General features: G+C 55.2%; 2 protein-coding genes across 9 annotated transcripts in view; one reads left to right on the top strand and one right to left on the bottom strand.

Annotated features, from left to right (window-relative positions):
* The window catches only part of TBC1D14 (TBC1 domain family member 14), a 103,966-nt gene extending 95,450 nt beyond the window's left edge, over positions 1-8,516 (top strand). For 6 of the 8 annotated variants that reach the window (XM_047718796.1, XM_047718799.1, XM_047718797.1 and 3 more), the window contains 2 exons: positions 2,706-2,964; positions 6,097-8,516. In XM_047718796.1, coding sequence (XP_047574752.1) covers positions 2,706-2,964; positions 6,097-6,162 — 325 coding nt within the window. In that variant the 3' untranslated portion in view covers positions 6,163-8,516. Of the gene's footprint in view, positions 1-2,705; positions 2,965-2,998; positions 3,548-6,096 lie in introns of all 8 variants that reach the window. The other 2 variants (XR_007125270.1, XR_007125269.1) reach the window with 2 other exon arrangements.
* Positions 8,517-13,219: 4,703 nt separating this feature from the next.
* CCDC96 (coiled-coil domain containing 96) lies at positions 13,220-16,261 on the bottom strand. Its single transcript, XM_047718795.1, has one exon. The coding sequence runs from the start codon at positions 16,090-16,092 to the stop codon at positions 14,365-14,367; it is 1,728 nt and encodes a 575-aa protein (XP_047574751.1). The 5' UTR covers positions 16,093-16,261; the 3' UTR covers positions 13,220-14,364.
* Positions 16,262-16,468: the final 207 nt, after the last annotated feature.

Here is a 16,468-nt window from a genome sequence, read left to right as displayed (position 1 = left end):
GAGACCTGACAGCCTGTGAGGCCCGCCTTTGTGGGGCTCCGGTCTCCACGGGCACGTTTGTGTGTTCTGTCCTTCGCTCTTCTTGTCTTCAGCCTGGTGACCTCCTTGTTCCTCCTCGGCTGTGTCCCCTTCACTCCTGCCTTGGAGCTTGGGAACTCCTTGCCTCCTCCGTCTGGATGCCGTCCCGACCCCTTCTCTTGGTCTGCAGCCTCTTTTCGGGGCCTTATGGAAATGCCACTTCACAGTGCTCCGTTCCTAGACCGTCCTGTTTAGAAGTGCGTGTGTGCACGTGCATGTGCTTGCACACCCAGGCTCGCAGGGCCTGCCTCCTACTCCTGCTCGTGGTCTGTTACCCTCTGACCTACCGTTCACACTGTCCCAGAGAGCAGGGACTCTGTCCCACCACACAGCACTGGTAAGCCAATGGCAGTGGGCTTCCGCAGGTGGTTTTGGTGGGTAGACCAACCTGCGGGCCATCGGAGGGACTCCAGCCTGGGCAGTTGTCTCATAGAGAAGTGGTAGGTGCCTTGATGGCTGTGAGGGCTGAGTAGGGGTGCGTCACAGGCACAGACTGACACTCTTTTTTAATTTTACAAAGCTCAGGACATCTAGAGTGATTTGTGGAGACACACATTTGAGTCTGAGCCCAGGAGCTTCATGTCACAGACATTTCTTTTGTCCTTTCTCTCCCTTTGCCTATAGCTGGGTCTGTTTTCTGGGTTTGCAGGGCGCTGGGTTGGCACATTCAGTTACGCGGCCAACTCTTGGTTTTGGCTCAGATCGTGATCTCAGGGTCGGGAGTTCGAGCCCCAAGCTGGGTGTAGAGATTACAAATAAATAAAAATAAACTTTTAAGAAAAATCCCTCAGATCCCTTGAACTGTGTTTTCTGGGCCAGATAGTGACATAAATGGTTTTCCATCTGTGAGATAACAAGCTCAGGCCAAAGGCTTGTTGTGACTTGTAGAGATAAAATGTCCTAATAGGGTCACAGCGGTGGGTCCCCCAACTCCTCAGAGCGGTCCTACATTTGGGGCCTGGGCTTTGGAGTCAGGGTCACAGCCTGGCTCTGCCTCTTGTGGGTGGAACCCATTATGTCAAAGTGAGTTAGAGGAACTGCCTCCCACAGCTGCCCTGGCTCCTGGACGTTGGGGGCATGCAGAGTGCATAGTAGGGCCCTAGTTGAAGCTCACTGTCGCCTCCATGATGTAGGGGCATTCTGTGATGCTCATCTCCCCATGTCATCATCTGAGCTGAATGGAATCTAAGTTGGCTTGCCTTCTTAAAGTCTCTTGTGTGGGTGGGGGTCTCAGCCTGCTGCTGTGATCAATACGTGCCCTTGACTGCGTGACCCATTCCTCTGCGTCCCGGATGAAAGGCTGGGGCAGGGCACACTGCCCAGTGAGCATTCGGAGCTCACAGCAGGCAAGAAAGCCCGTGCGCTGGAGCCTCGTGAGCACATCGGCCTGGATGGCAGGGACTCTGGTAGCATCTCTTCTAGGAAGCTGGGGGTCCCGCTGTTGAAGGCAGGAGGACACTCAGCCCTATAGTCGGGGTCTGACAGCTGAGGCCGGGTGCCTTCACACCTGTCTGTAGAGCTGGGGCCAGCCCTAGGCAGTGCTGGAACTGGACGGGTGATTTTCCAGGAGGGAGGGGGCTGTCCCCCGGCTGCTGAGAATCCCTGCTTCTCATGAACGCTGCCACCGGTGCGGAGGTGGTGAGAACCGCCAATGTCCAGGACTCCTGGAGCAGCTCTGCGGGGTGTCCACCCATCTGCTTCCTCAGCAGAGATCTCCAGGTGCTGTGCTAGATGCCAAGGGGGCAGGTGGGAGGGAATCAGGCAGGGTCCCGGCTCTCGGGCCTCTCTGTGGGGAGGACTGAAGCAAACACGTGCTCTGAGAGGCATCAGGGTCGGGGGAGCATCTGGCTGGTCCTGGGGGTCAGCAGATGCCCGGGGATGGCACCCAGGCTGTGTCTCTGAGCCGAGAAAGGAGGATGGGGTCACAGAGAATCCGCTCGACCTGCGTCCCAACCTGGCTTCTCTCCCTCTGCAGCACAGACCTGTTCCAGATCAGAAACGCTTCAACCTGGTAGTGTAGTCGATCACCCAAGGTTGTGTTTGTTGGGTAGTGTGGATGGCGATTATCACATCATTTTAAGATCATATCTGCATTTCACTTTTTCATCTGATCGTTTGCATTAAGTTCCATTTCTTACTTACATTCAGATTATTTTGAAAGTTTTTCTTTGTTCCTGTGCAGATCTCTAGTGGGAGAAAAGAATACAGTGTTTTTCAGAAGTGGGGAGTATGTGTGTACATGGATTATATTGTTGACTGTTACTGTTCACCTCAGACTCTGAGCTCTGTCCACCTTACTAACCTTGTGTCCAGTGCCTCCTACAGAGGAAGCACGTAGTGGATTCTCAATAAATATTTGTCCTGTATGGATGTAATCAGAATCAGCGATTCAGAAACTGTACAGTGTTTGGGATTCTGCATGAAAGCTGAGATGTTTTCTCATAACATTGGCCTTCGGAATGAACGCAGGCCTCGGGCCTGTCGCGCCCGCCCGCCCCAGATCCCCAACCGTGTCTTAAGTAGGAAAGTGACCGTGTCAGGGAGCATTTTAGCGGATTTGATCTGAATTCAGAGCTGTTTCTTTCTGCCATCCAAAATCTGAAAAACTCAAAACTTTTTTCCCCCAGGATTTTTACCTTGTATAGTAAATCTTTGCCCCTGGACCTGGCCTGTCGTGTCTGGGACGTGTTCTGTCGTGACGGGGAAGGGTTTCTGTTCCGGACAGCCCTGGGCATCCTGAAGCTGTTTGAGGACATCCTGACCAAGATGGACTTCATTCACATAGCCCAGTTCCTGACGAGGCTGCCGGACGACCTGCCTGCAGAGGAGGTGTTCGCGTCCATAGCTACGATTCAGATGCAGAGTCGAAACAGGAAGTGGGCTCAGGTAAGGAGATCTTCTGTTCTCTTTTTTCCTGCAGGTAGCCTGGCTAAGCAGCCTCCCCGAGGAATTCGTTACTCCAGCTGCCTTCTGAGAAAATGGCCCTCTCTAAATAAAGTTCTTCTTGGACTGGACCCGAGGAGCCTGGGTTTGAGGCTTGGCTCTGCTGCACAGGGTCTGGGACAGTCCTTTGGTCCCTGAGAGTCTGTCAGACGGAGGGTGGATAACAGAAGCCTCCTGCCCATTCCGAGGGCGGTCTGGGGCCTGGGTGGTGGGATTGTCTCCCATCGCTGGTAAACAGGAGGTGGGTGGGGGACAGGAGGGCTGAGGGATGGTTCCCCTGGGACGGGTCACGCTGGCCCTCTGGTGGCTGAGTCAGGCGAGTCCAGCCTGGACCTCCTTCTGGATTTCTCTAGGCCCTTCTGGGTGTCCTGCCTAGCTTGGCCTTGGCCCCTGTGGGACTGGCCAGTGTTAGCCGGCTCCGAGTGCTGATAGCGCCCGAAAGGAAAAATAAAGCCTTGCTTCCTGACCCTCTGTCGGCTCCTAGCTTGCCCAAGCAACAGATCATGGTTGGAGACTATCTGTGGAGGTTCGTACTCTCCTGTGACCCTTTGTATTAGTGGGAGATTTTCAAATGCATACTAAAATAGAGTAAGTAGTTAACGGATCCTGTGCCCTTGTTAAATGTGCAGGCGTTTTTACATTTCTAACGGTCTCAGCTGTCGGCACCTTTCTGGCTTGCTTGAACCAAGATCCAAATAAGGTTCACACCGTCGTTAGTTGAAAGATCTTTTTAGTGTCTTTTTCATACGTAGGTCACCCCACCTCTCTTTGTATCCCTTGACCTCTGTCAGCTGAAGAAATGAGCTTATGTGTCCCGCAGCGTCTCCCAGATTCTGGATCTTGCTGGGTATATCCTGGTGGTGGTGTTCAGCCCGACCCTCAAAGCTGAATTTCCCATGAAGTGACTGTTAGAGCTAAAGGTTACTTCACGGGCAACCAGGCTGTCTGCCTTTGTTTTTATAGCAGTAATAGTTTTATTGAGATGTAATTCACATACCATAAAATTCACCCCTTTGAAAGTGTACAGTTCTGCGCATTTATTAACTGGAGCATTTACTAACCACCTGGGTCCTTCATCCTGGCCCTTGAGCTGGTCCTTCCTGGCCTTCCTGGCCTGTTACATGATGCTCTCCTTGGCTGGCAGACTCCCTCCCTGTGTGTGTTTTTCGGGAAGAAGCACGGCTGCAGTGTGGACCTGGGGTAATACTGGGGGCCGGTGGGGGGGGGCACTGTTTTGTGCTTGGGTGATAGGATTTGCGTTTCTGAAGTATTGTTAAATACATTCTATTGATAAAAAGGAATGGCGTCCTGACACTACAGCTTGTGTGACCCTTGAGAATGTCACTTGAAGGGACAAAGCCAGACACTAAGGATGGCACGCTCTGTGATTCTGCTTATAGGCAAGTCCAGAACAGGGTCCCCTGTGGAGACAGGAAGTCAGTGACTGGACGCCCAGCAGTGGGCAGGAGTAGCTGGAGGATACAGGGTTCCCTGACGCAGACCGTGGTAGTATCGCACACATCCACAGATACACGAAAAACCCGTGAAATGTACATTCTAAAGGGACAAATTATATGGTTAAGGAATCATATCTCAGGAAAACTTAGAGAATGCCCTCCGCTCATGCACGAGCAGGACTGGCTGTGTGATTATCCGGGATCTGCCAAGAGGGAAAAAGAGACTTTTTCTGGTTAGGACGTTGGTGGACAGTGCACAGTGGAAATCTGCAACCACTGTTCAGAATTACTGAGAGTTTCAGGAAGGGGACTGCAGACCGTCCGGCTATGTAGGCCCCTCTGATTGGGGACCCAATGTGATGGCCGGTGTGGGAGGGCACACTGTGGTCTCTGTGGCTCACTGGCTGGCGGGCTTTCTCAGGTCCAGGAAGCCCAGGAAGCCCAGGTCTTTCCTGATGGTCTTTGTCCCACACGTAGCTTGATTTGGCCTGACTTCACACCCCACCTGCCCCACGCAGCCCCCATGCAGGCATGCAGAGGGCAGGGGTAAACCCGCATCTGTTGTTTCTCTTTTTGTGTTATAGAGACAAAGTAAAAAGGTTTGCTCAAAACTAGGTCAGTTGTTGTGTGATACTAGGGTATTTTCTAATCACGGGATCACGATGGAAGTCCGCCTGATGGGGAACTCGGGAGGCATCGTCGAGTTCGTATGGTGCTAGGCTCCATGGGAACTGCGGTCTGTGCGCATCCTCTCACATGTTCCACGTTAGGCCCCGGAGAGCTCACAAGCACGTGTACGTGTCTGTCTGCTCAGCGGTCCTGACGACTTAGAGGTAGAGGGAGGCTTTTTTTCTGTTCAGGTCATTGGAAACCTACATAAAGTGTTCCTGCTTAGCTTCTCGCCATTTGTAACTCCGCTCAGGTGACATAGTGCCTGACCTGTCGATTAGGCCCCAGTTTTGAATTCCCACCAGTCTAGGTCTGAATGGGTGCAGGCTGTTTGAATGGCCGCTCCTGTGAGTGTCTGTACCCAACCATGGGGGTCTGACCTTCCCGAGCTGCTTGTTTGTCCTTATAGCTGCTGTGCGGGAGATCCCCGGAGACGTGTCCCACTCGGGCGGCCAGTAAATGGGGCCTCTGTTAGCCCTGCAGCTGGTACTAAGCGGTCAGAATGGAATGTGGTGTCTCTGAAAATGAAGGTGTTAACCAGGAGCTGGGAGAGCACAGAATTGGGAGCTCAGTCACTTTGGGAAAGCCCGGGAGGGCGTGAGAGCCCAGGCGTGTTTGTTAGTGTTCAGGAGCAGAGAGCCTGGCTTGGGGGTGGAGCACGCCAGGGCCAGAGCCAGATGGTGGAAGGAGAGCCCCGTAACTGGGTCCTGACAGTACTGTGGCTGCTGGGACGTGGTTGTAGGATGTTAGCCCAGAGATGGCACGGTTGCAGTCCACATGAGTAGGAGGGCTGTGGTGCGGGCATAGGGGGTGGAATGGAGGAGCGGCGGAAGTGGGGGGCCGGAGCCTCCTGCAACCAGGAGGCTGCACAGCCTGTCGCTATGCTTGGCAGGACCTGTGTTCAGTGTGTTCGCAGATCACCCACGGACGTCTCCCCTGTGATTCCCAGGTGCTGACCGCCTTACAGAAGGACAGCCGTGACACAGAGAAAGGCAGCCCGTCTCTCAGACACTGAGCTCTCGGCGCTGGAGCAGATCTCCAGGTGGTGCCTGCGTTTCTGATGGACACATTGACAGCCAAGACGAACAGGCTCTTTGCACGTTTGATCCTAACCCTGGAGTTGGCCTTAAAACAAAACAAACAACTTTTAAAGAACTCAGCCAAGGCTTAGCCTTAAGCAGCTCAGTGGGGCGATGAGCCAGTGTTGATCGCGGCCAACGCTGCATATTCTGCATGGTGTAAAAATGAGATGGTGGCTAACCCCCCCCCCCCCCCGATTTCACAAGTTAATTAAATCGTCACGCTCTTATGTCAACTGGCGGGAATACATCACAGTCTTCCTTAGCCGAGGTGCGGGAGGCCTCGGAGGCGTTCCTGGCTACTGACCTGCTTGAGCGAGGAAGGACTTGTGGAGCTAGTTAACCGAGAGTCCCGTTCCAGGGCTGGAGGGCCTGCTTTTAAAGCCCACCTACCAAAGACAGCAGGAAAGGAAAGCAGGCTCTCACAGGTGGTCACCCAGCGTGCCTGTGGGCAGCCTGGGACTTGACCTGACTTTTCAGGTTGGCCTTTCTCCACTGTCACCTTGACAGAATCACAGCATGAGGGCTGAAAAGGGCCACTTGGGTTCTGGGGAACCCCTGCTCTCCCCCGCAAGATTGTTCCCTCCATCTGAGCAGGAAGGGCTGCTCACCCAGGAGGCCCGAGACCGCCTTCAGCCCCACACCTCCTGTGTTCAGAGGCCGGGCTGGCGGGGGCAGCCTGCGCCCTTGCTCCCCCAGAACGCTGCTCTTCCCTGTGTCCCCCGAGCAGCAGGATCATCCCGAGTACCAGCGCTTCCCTCCTTGTGCGTCTGGCTGAAAGCTACAGTGTTGTGAGGGCTGAGGCATGGACCCACGCAGATGGCCTTGCAGGGGCTCCCGATGTTTGTCCCATCGGCCTCTCCCCACATAGGTGGTACCCCCCACAACCAAGTTCATCAGCAACTTTCCCACTGGAACCCCTCCTTAACTAAGAATTTTGTTAAAAGCGCTTTGGTCATGGTCATGCACATTCGAAGACGGGAATGGTTTTCACACAGAAGAACCCAGAGGACAGGCAGGTCTGTGGAGACAGGTCCTCGCGCGGACCCGGCTGTGTGCTGGTGTCCATGAGGGCTTGAGAGACTGGGTCCGAGGGCTCCGCTGCCCCCTCAGCCACACTCCGGCCGGCTGCCCTTGGTGCGGCCCTGGGGAGCGCCCTGGGCTCCGAGAGCAGGCTTGCCACAAGGCGGCCTGGCTCTCCGGGGCCTTTTCTGTCTGCCATGTTCACGGCCAGCATGGGCAGGAGCAGGGGCAGGGGGCCGCACCATGGCCATGGGTCCCGTTTCCTGGGGCAGTTGCCTTCATCCCCTGTCTTCTTAACTGAAGTCTCCAGGGAGGTTGCGGAGCGTCTCAGACCCACTCTCCACCTCAGCCTGGAAGTGCTGGCCTGGCTGTCCTCTCGGGGGAAGCGTCCCGTCTTCACTGAGGGCTCACACTTCCAGACGTAGCCCACCGTCCACCATGCTGCTGATTGTCACCTTGCACCATGCTGCTGATTGTCACCTTGCCGGCCCCGGGCCTCCGCCCACAAAGGCCGAGTGTCGCTCCTAGATGTGAGCTTTCTGTTCTGAAAGGTGTATATATTTTCTTACTGTACATACAGATGTTCCTCGGTCGGGACAGGAAGCACCGCCGCTGCAGGGCGTGCTTGCCACTCGTCTGCGCCTTCAGACCCAGCCCTCAACCTCCTCCGTGGGACAGGCTGACGTCCGTCTCTCGGGACTCATGGCACCACATAGGCATTACATTTTTAAACGGGTTCCGAGCTGATGCAGAATACTTAACCAAATCTCTAGCTCACAGAGGTTTCTGTGGCCCATTCAGGGGCTGCCTGGGGCCTGCCCCAGAGGCCGGGAGCTTGGGCTGTGTGGCCCATCTGTGGGGTCAGGCTGCTCTGTCGGATGCCATCCTTTAGGAAAACGGGGAGCCCCCTGGAAGGCTGCACCCCCTGCGCGTCTGCACTTTCCCGGCCCAGCTGCCGGCTGTCCAGATCTGAAACTTGGGGTTTGGCCCCTTGTGCGTCTGGCCCTTTAGAGTCGAAAGCCGTGTCCCCACCTATCCCTGAAAGCCCATCTAGAAGCAATGTTCACTTTCAAAGGTACTTTTTAACCGCTCAGTTTTTGACTATTTGAACAGTTTGCTGATAGAAACGTCCTGATAATACTTGCTACCATGTTTTAACTGCTTGTACAGTTAACCTTTAATTTTATTTAGTAAAGTCTATCAAATTAAGACTTTTTGAATTGTAAATAATGTGGTTTTATTAAATAAAAGTCATGTAAAATTGTTACTTACGTTCACTGTAGTTTGGTTTCCAATTGAAGTTCTCACCTTCAAGTGTGGAACAATTCGACTTCGAACATCGCGTTATTTTTTCTTAAAGATTTTATCTGAGAGAACACAGGGAACGGCAGAAGGCGAGGAAGAAGCAGGCTCCCCGCTGAGCAGGGCACCCAACACGGGGACACCGGGCTTGATTCCAGGACCTTGAGACCATGACCTGAGCCGAAGGTGGACGCCCCGCCTGAGCCACCCGGGCGCCCCGAGCATCCCATTATTTTAGAACCCGCTTACTATACTCGGTTACGTTAAAAAGGTGGTGGTTGTGTTAATTCGGTGCAGGGATTTGGGAGCTGAGTGTGTCCCTTGCACATCGAAGGGGGACCACTGATTCGCTGACCCCTTCCCTGCCCCCGATCCCAGCTCTCGAGGTGAGTGCCCGCTCCCCCTGCGCCTGGTGGGCCACAGGCTGCCTGCAGTGCCCCATCCAGCCTGCGGGTGACCAGGGGCACCTCTGTTCCCAGCTCCGGGGCAGATGTCAGTCTGGCTGTCCCAGCTCGGTGGCAGTGAGCACAACCCGGTCTGAGAGGTCACTTGGCGCCAGTCAGAGCCAGCGCTCCTGTGCACTTGTGTGTCACCCATGCTCGTGCCAGCCGTTCAGCCAAGTGCAGTAGGCCCGGCCAGGAGGTGGGGGCCCTCGGGGCTGCTCCCTCTCTTGTCCCCTGGTCCCCCGGGAGAAGTGGACAGTGCTGCCCTCCTGTGTCATCGAGGCTGGTGGTCTGCGCTGGGCCACTCAGTACCGTTGAGCCCGTGACTGGTCTCCCCGCTTCTCTCCCCCAGAGACCGTGCAGCTCCGCTCTGGGCGTTTAGCTCCCAGCACGAGGCTCCTGTCTCACCAGGGATTCCGAGGCTGCTCTCCAGCTGGCACCGGCCGGGAGGTGCTATGGCTGCTATGGCCGGCAAGGGTGGCCGTGCTGGACAGCGGTCGTGCCCCAGGGCTCGCTGCCTACTGCACCTACACCAGACCCCAGGCTGAGTTCTGTGAACGGCCTCATTTCTCTCCACAGCAACTCCGTCACCGTCGCCATCCCAAAGGTGTGATGCAGAAAGCGGATCTGCTTGGGCTCCTGTGGCCAGTTAGCCACGGGGCTGGGAATCTGATGCTTCCCCTGTGGCTCCTGAGCCCTGGCTGACGCCCTCCGCAGGGAACAGGTGTGCTCTGGGGCCTTTGGAAGCCTTTCTCCTCTCGCTTGGTCCTCAACCGCCAAGTGCAAGGTTTGGGGCAAGGCCTGGATTCACTCACCTGGATGCCTCCTGTGTGCGAGGCACGAGCCTGATGGCCGGCTTGGGGAGGACCTCGGGGATGCCCCAGCTTTGAGGGTGGAAGCTGTGGACCATTTTCCCAAGAGAAACCAGGGAGCCAGCTGTTCAAAAACCCATCCCCGGAGACGTGGAGCCAGCCGCAAAGGCCCAGAGAGGGGACGAAATCTCACAGTCCTAGAGGGCAGGGACCAAGTTGGACCTTGAGAACAGCCACTGGCCATCAGAGGATGGGTGTGGCCAGCAGAGGGAAGCCTCAGAGCCCCGGCAAGTCCTCAGTCGGGGCCACGCAGGAGCTCACTGTCCCCAGGTCCTTCTGAGAGGTCTGAATCGCCAGGCTGGCCCAGGAGCTCGGGTTCCTCCGTGAGCACTGCCTCGCCTGCAGCCAGGGGGCTCAAGGGGGTGACTGCTCCACGGGCCATGGCCACGCCAAGGCCCCTTCTCTCATAATGCCTGAGCCTGTGGAGGGAGGGGCGGGAGCCTTCTCCGCAGGCAGCACGAGTCACCCACACCCCAGCCTGTCTCTGGTCCTGCGACTTTTTGACCGAACTCCAGAGCACCTGGTAGAAACTGCTCCAGCCAAAAATAACTCCCGTTTCAGGTGTCGTTTAGTTACAGGTCAGATCAGGAGTATTTAAATTCTCTGAGCCTTCCCTTTCTTTTCTGTAGCCAGACCTTAAAACAGGTACCAGCATCCATCCACTGGCTTGTGAGGATTAAAAGAAGATGCTGAATTGTGTCATTAAGAGAATCTCCTCACTAGAGATAGAGCCATACCCTTGACATGTGAACTTTCAGTATCTGAACTCTTGAGGAACTTAGGGATTTTGAAAATTGGTATTTTTCCCCTAGTTATTACAACTGCATTTTCATTGTATGCAATTTGGAAATACAAAAAATAGAAGCCATAATTTCACCACCTAGGGAAGAGATACTTTTTCCATAATGAATAAATTTGTTACCCCATTTTACCAGGGAGCACGTGGAGGTTTAAAGAGGTGGAGTGTGTGTCCCAGGTCACAATCAGAAGAGATCAGAATCCAAGTCAGCCTGATTCCAAGGCCTTATTTGCAAGCACGACACTGTGTCTTCCCCCTAGAGGCACATTTATATTCAACTTTGGCATCTTTTGGGCAAAATATTAGAAGCCAGCATCAGTTAAAAAGCTGGGGCATGCATAAGTGTATTCATTCAAACCCGCGCCTGTGTAGACAGGGTTCCAGCAGGAGCGGGCATAGTGGCCAAGCAGGAGGTGTGGACCAGGAGCGGTGCCCAGCCTTCGGGCCCCCGTGCCCACCAGCCGCTCAGCTCAGCCGTAGGCCCGCGTAGAGTCCTTGCCGATCGTGCCCCTTGTGTGACTCTTCCTTGTCCCATGAAGACGGTCCTCAAGTTTAAAACCCACGTTGCAGATCAGGGTGCATTAACTCCGATAGGATTTGATCAGATAGGCATTCCTGACCAATGGCAAACTCCTAAATTATGGCTGCAGACCCACTTACAAAAAAAGAAGGCATGTTTCTCAGCTTACGTCATTGAGAAACCTCAAATGCAGTTTGAAGCCACCAGCAAGGACGTCCCCCTATGCATGAAAAGCATTTCCTTTTCGATGCCTCGTACTCTGCGCACAGGTGGTGCCCGATTCCCTCCTGCCTGTGCTGCCCAACCACCCGAGCCGCCTGTGACACGGAAGGGGACACTTCTGACCCCAGCCCATTTAGAAAGAAGTCACGTTGTGCAACGTCTTGAACTGTATTGGGTCTGCATTTTGCAGACCTCCTTTTTGACAAGTTCTTTTTTTCCCACATTTTATTTATCTGACAGAGATCACAAGCAGGCAGAGAGGCAGGCAGAGAGAGAGGAGGAAGCAGGCTCCCCGCCGAGCAGAGAGCCCGACGCAGGGCTCGATCCCAGAACCCCGGGATCACCACCGGAGCCGAAGGCAGAGGCCTTAACCCCCCAAGCCGTCCAGGCGCCCCTTGACAAGCTCTTTAAAAGCCTTTGAGGTCAGAGGTCTCTGATCCAGCCGGGGGCGCCCCCTCTTCATCTTCCTAGAGGGAGGGAGGCTGCCTGGAGGTGGTCTCCGTCCCCTGCTACAAGGGACCATTATGTTCAACGCTTCTACTTCTAGAAAGCTCCTCTTCCTGGCCTCTGCTTATTTTCGAGTCTGCTATAGGACTTAGCAGCGTCTGCTTCTCCTAGGCCTCCGAGCAACACTTATTGCCCGAAAAGGAGAATGCTGTGATGTTGGTACATTAATAACCCAACAGACTGAGCGTCGATTATGGGCTAGGTAGGCATCGTGCTGGCTCCGAGGGCGGATGACAGTCTCCCTGGGGTCCAGAGAACTGGAGTTGGGGCTCAGGGGCTGGAATGGGGCCCGTCAGTAAGACTGGGCGGGTGGGGGTGGTCTGTGGCTTTCTTCCTCGGAGGCGAGATGAAGAAACACTTCCGGAATGGGTTGCTATTTCCTGATCAAGAGCTCTCCTGTAATTCAATTAGAAGGAACCTCGTTGTGAAGTCATCAGCGGAAGATTATCTTCTAATGAACTGTAACACTCTCTAGAGGGGGAGAGTGTAATTTGCAAGAACACGGGCAACTTTGCAGCTTAAAGCAACACTAGCAACATTGATCTGCATCTTGCGCTCTCAAGAGGCCTGTCTACCTGGTTCAATGCTGGTGAGGGAGTGCTTGGTGCAGCCTGGGGAACTGCCAGTGGGTCAAAGTCAGCTGAAACTACCCACACTCCTGCTGGGGAGCCGAAGGGACACTCTGGCCACGAAAGCTGCTTAGCTGGGAGAGGCACGGAATACAGGGTGTCAGGTTCACTCGGAAGCTTTCCCAACCACTGAAGACACCAGGGGTCCTGTGCTGCTCTTAGCACAAGGCACAAAGAGAATGAAGTTGTGCTTGCTGGTGATGGACTAACCCCCTCTGGCCTTGATGAACGGGGCAGAGGGAAGACAAGTGTAGAAGGTAAGGAGGATTGGAAGAGGAAGCAGGAAGTGAATGCTTTTTACTCCCTTGATTTTACATTTGTGTGGTTTGACAAGTATGGTCTCATAAGAGTGTATCCAAGCTGTAAAAGTTAGAAAAGGAATTTTAATCGACCTTTATTGGCTTCAAAGGGAACACACCTTAGAAAACAGCCGCACCCCCAAAAGTTAAAGTCATCGTGACCTTCTTGTGACCAACTGAGTCATCTGCCTTAGAGGGAGGGGATTCTACCCTTCCTTACGGGTATTCAGCACCAAAAACTCACTCCGCCCCCCTTTTTAAAGGGTTATTTATTTATTTATTTGACAGAGATCACAGGTAGGCAGAGAGGCAGGCGGGGGGGGGGGCAGTGGGGACAGGCTCCCTGCTGAGCAGAGAGCCCGATGTGGGGCTCAATCCCATGACCCTGGGATCATGACCTGGGCCGAAGGCACAGGCTTTAACCCACTGAGCCACCCAGTCACCCCCTAACTCATCCTTCTTATGACCTACTTAAACTTGGGGATGGGAGGATACTTCTAACCCCAAATCTGCACATTTCAAAACTCAATTTAAAATTAAGAAGAAATAAAACCAAGCCCCTAGCTTCAAAACCACCAAAGTAAGTTGGAAATGGAATCCCCAATTCTGGATGAAAGAGGTAGGCCTATCAGGTGTTTCTTACATTAACACAAGGAATAGTAGACACTTTTACATTTGATACAGAAAAATCACATGCAGAGTAAGGGTCCTCTTGCCAAGATCCAAAAATACCTTGCCGAGAACAAAAGGCTTATGGGCATTCTGGCCCCACACACTGTGCAATCATTTCGTCCTCACTGGAAAACAAAATTTCATGTTTTTGTATTTCTTTAGAGGATCCCAGGAAACATTTCATTAGAATTGCAGACTGTCGTTGAGCCAGAAAACGTTAATGGTCAAGCAGACTGAGCCTCCTCTCATGGAAAGAGGAAAGAGGACGGAACGTCAGCTCCTTCTCCTAGTTACCATTTCTCCTGTTTCCCTCCTCTTGTTTATTACCCAGAAGCCTGTGCTGCTTACATACGAAACAAGTTTAGATTCATCAAAGGAAACTAGTGAGCTTCATGTTGAGGATGTGACTCAGAATGACACAGTTTAATATGTTCAAAGGGGATTTAATAATTAGCTTATATAAGCACAGGACATTTCTTGCTCCCCCACCTGTTTGTTGAACCCTCTGATATATGGAAGAGGAACAGTTTTCCACAGGATCAAGTCTTTGAAATTACGGACTTTCTTAGATACAACAAGGCTTCTGACAGCTTTTTTATGAGAAGTCAGGTACAGTAAGTCGTCACGTCTCTGGGCCTGACTTCACCCTGTGTAAAATGGACGGCTAACCCAATTGTGCTCAGGACTAATTTAGGAGCTGACAATGATGAGATTAATACAAAATACAGCTTCATCCCCAATACCAGAAGCCTTTTAAAGAATGGCCACAAGCAGAGACTTAAGAATTAATGAAGGCTAGAAAAAGTTGCTGACATTGAAGATGTCCTGCAGATACTTCCCGTCGTGGGGGTTAAGACGGGAGAAAGGCTTTGGCTTCCCTGATCTTTTGCCTCACACCTCTGCAGGACATAGTAAGGCCAGCGTGATGGCGCTTCAGGGACTCGATACGCTGGTTGAGGGCTTCTGTCCTGTCCACTTTCTCCTCCATGTCCCGGAGCAGGAGCTCCTTGCCCAGGAGCCCGCACTTCTGATTCAGCTTGATGTTGTCAGCCCGCAGGCTGTCCCGGGCCTGCTTCGTCCTGGTCAGGATGTCCCTCTTCAGGGCCACCTGAGCCTCAGTTTCCAAAAGCTGTGTCTTTTTGCACATGTTTTCTATGTCCACGAAGTGTAACTTCTCCTTCACGTGGGTTATGATCTGTACGTTGTTGGTCACTTTGTTGTGCAGTTTTAAAAGTTCCTCGTTCCGCTCCTCCACTTTTTCGTTGAAGGTCTGGTTCTCGATCTTCAGCTGTTCAAAATCGATGAGGAGCAGCCCCTCCGTCAGGTCCTCCTGGGCCTTCATCCGCGTCTCAAAGTGCACCAAGCTCTGCTTCAGCTGCACGTTCTCTAGCCTCACGGCGCTCATCTCCTTCTCCTTCTTATCCTCCAGCGCCTGGATCTGCTCCACCTCTCGCAGGCCAGCCTGGTGGCCGCCGCGCACCCAACAGGTGCCCATGGCCTGCATCACCACCTGCTTCTTGAGTGCCTGGAAGCCGGCCCACTCCTTCTCCACCCTGGACAGCACCTCCCTGCACTGCTCCTGCAGCTGCTCCAGCTCCTGGTGGTACCACTCCAGGTCGTCCGCCTGCTGCTTCCTCAGCTCCTCCAGCAAGGCCAGATGACGGAGGTATGCTTGCTCTTTCTCGGGGGCATCGGGCTCCGGGCCCTTGTCGGGCACCTCGGCGGCGTCCAGGCCCTTCTTCTTGCGCAGCGCCTCGGAGATCTTGTGCTGCAAGTAGTTGTTGTAGCGCTGGTAGTTGCCGCGCTCGACCACCAGCGACCGGTACTGTTCCAGGAGCTCCTCGCGCAGCTGCTGCTCCTGCAGCTTCTGCATCTCCTCCGTCCATTCCTCGTCCTCGAGGTCCCGTCGCTCGCCTTCCTCCCTTTGCTGGCTATTCGCTGGGCTTCCTTGCACACCCCTCTCCTTGATTTCCTCGCTCTCCTCCCCCTCCTCCCCCTCCACCTGCTCAGCCTCCCGGGTCGGCGGAGCGTCTTCCCGGCCAGGGGTGGATGGCCGCCCCGAGGCGGCCGAGGGCGCTTTTTTCCTCCTCCACTTGAGCGCGGCTGCCGCGGCCTCCTCCTCCTCCTCCGACTCCTCCCCCTCTTCTTCCTCCTCGTCCTCCTCGTCCTTCGCCTCCGCCCGCTCCTCCTCCGCCAGCTCCTCCGGTTCCGTGGACCAGCCTCCGGGCTCGGGCGGGGCGGCCTCCTCAGGCCCCGCGTCGGCCGCCTCCCGGGGTTCCAGCTGGGTCTCAGCCTCGGTCGGCGGCTCCGGCTCCCCGGGTCCCGCCTGGTCCACAGCCTCGGGGACCTCCGGCGCTTCCCGGGCCTCGGCGGCCTCGTCCCCGGCGGCGCCTCCCTCCGAAGACTCTACGGCCCCCTGCTCCGGCTCTACGGCCCCCGGCTCTGGCTCCGGCTTGAGCGGTTCGGCCGGGGAGTGGGGGCCGGAGGCGGCCTTGATCCCGGACAGTCTGGAGGACAGGTTGGTCCCATCTCCGTCTTCCCCCTCGGGGTCTCCACGGTGCTCGGAGCTGCCGTCCATGTCTCTCCGGGTCAGCGGGCGCGGCGGAGCCCGGACGCCGGCTGTTGGGTTTCCAGGGGCAACCAGGGGCGCGCGCGGTGGGCCCGGCGATTGGCCGAGAGGCACGCAGACGCCCAGCCCCTTCTCCCCGCCTCCGGGGAGAGCGGACCAATGGGAAGCCGCGAGCGGGAGGCGGGCGGCACTGATTGGAAGGGGGCGCGGGCTCGCGCCGCGAGTCCTTCCCGCCCATTTCCAGGCGCAGGGCCTGGGGCGGGGTGGCCGGGAGGCGCTAGGAGGGACGGGCGGCCGGCGCGAGCAGCGCGCAGGCGCAGGGCGGCGGGCCGGGCCCCCGCGAGGTGGCGCGCGCGGAGCGCCTGCGCGGTGCGGCCGGCGGCGG

This window comes from Lutra lutra, chromosome 2, assembly GCF_902655055.1.
Source record: "Lutra lutra chromosome 2, mLutLut1.2, whole genome shotgun sequence".
In the NCBI taxonomy this organism is placed as follows: domain Eukaryota; kingdom Metazoa; phylum Chordata; class Mammalia; order Carnivora; family Mustelidae; genus Lutra; species Lutra lutra.
This window is presented reverse-complemented; position numbering and strand designations above follow the sequence as displayed.

Bases quoted from the DNA above. Each gene is read 5' to 3' on its own strand.
- CCDC96 (XM_047718795.1), bottom strand. From the start codon at position 16,092: ATGGACGGCAGCTCCGAGCACCGTGGAGACCCCGAGGGGGAAGACGGA.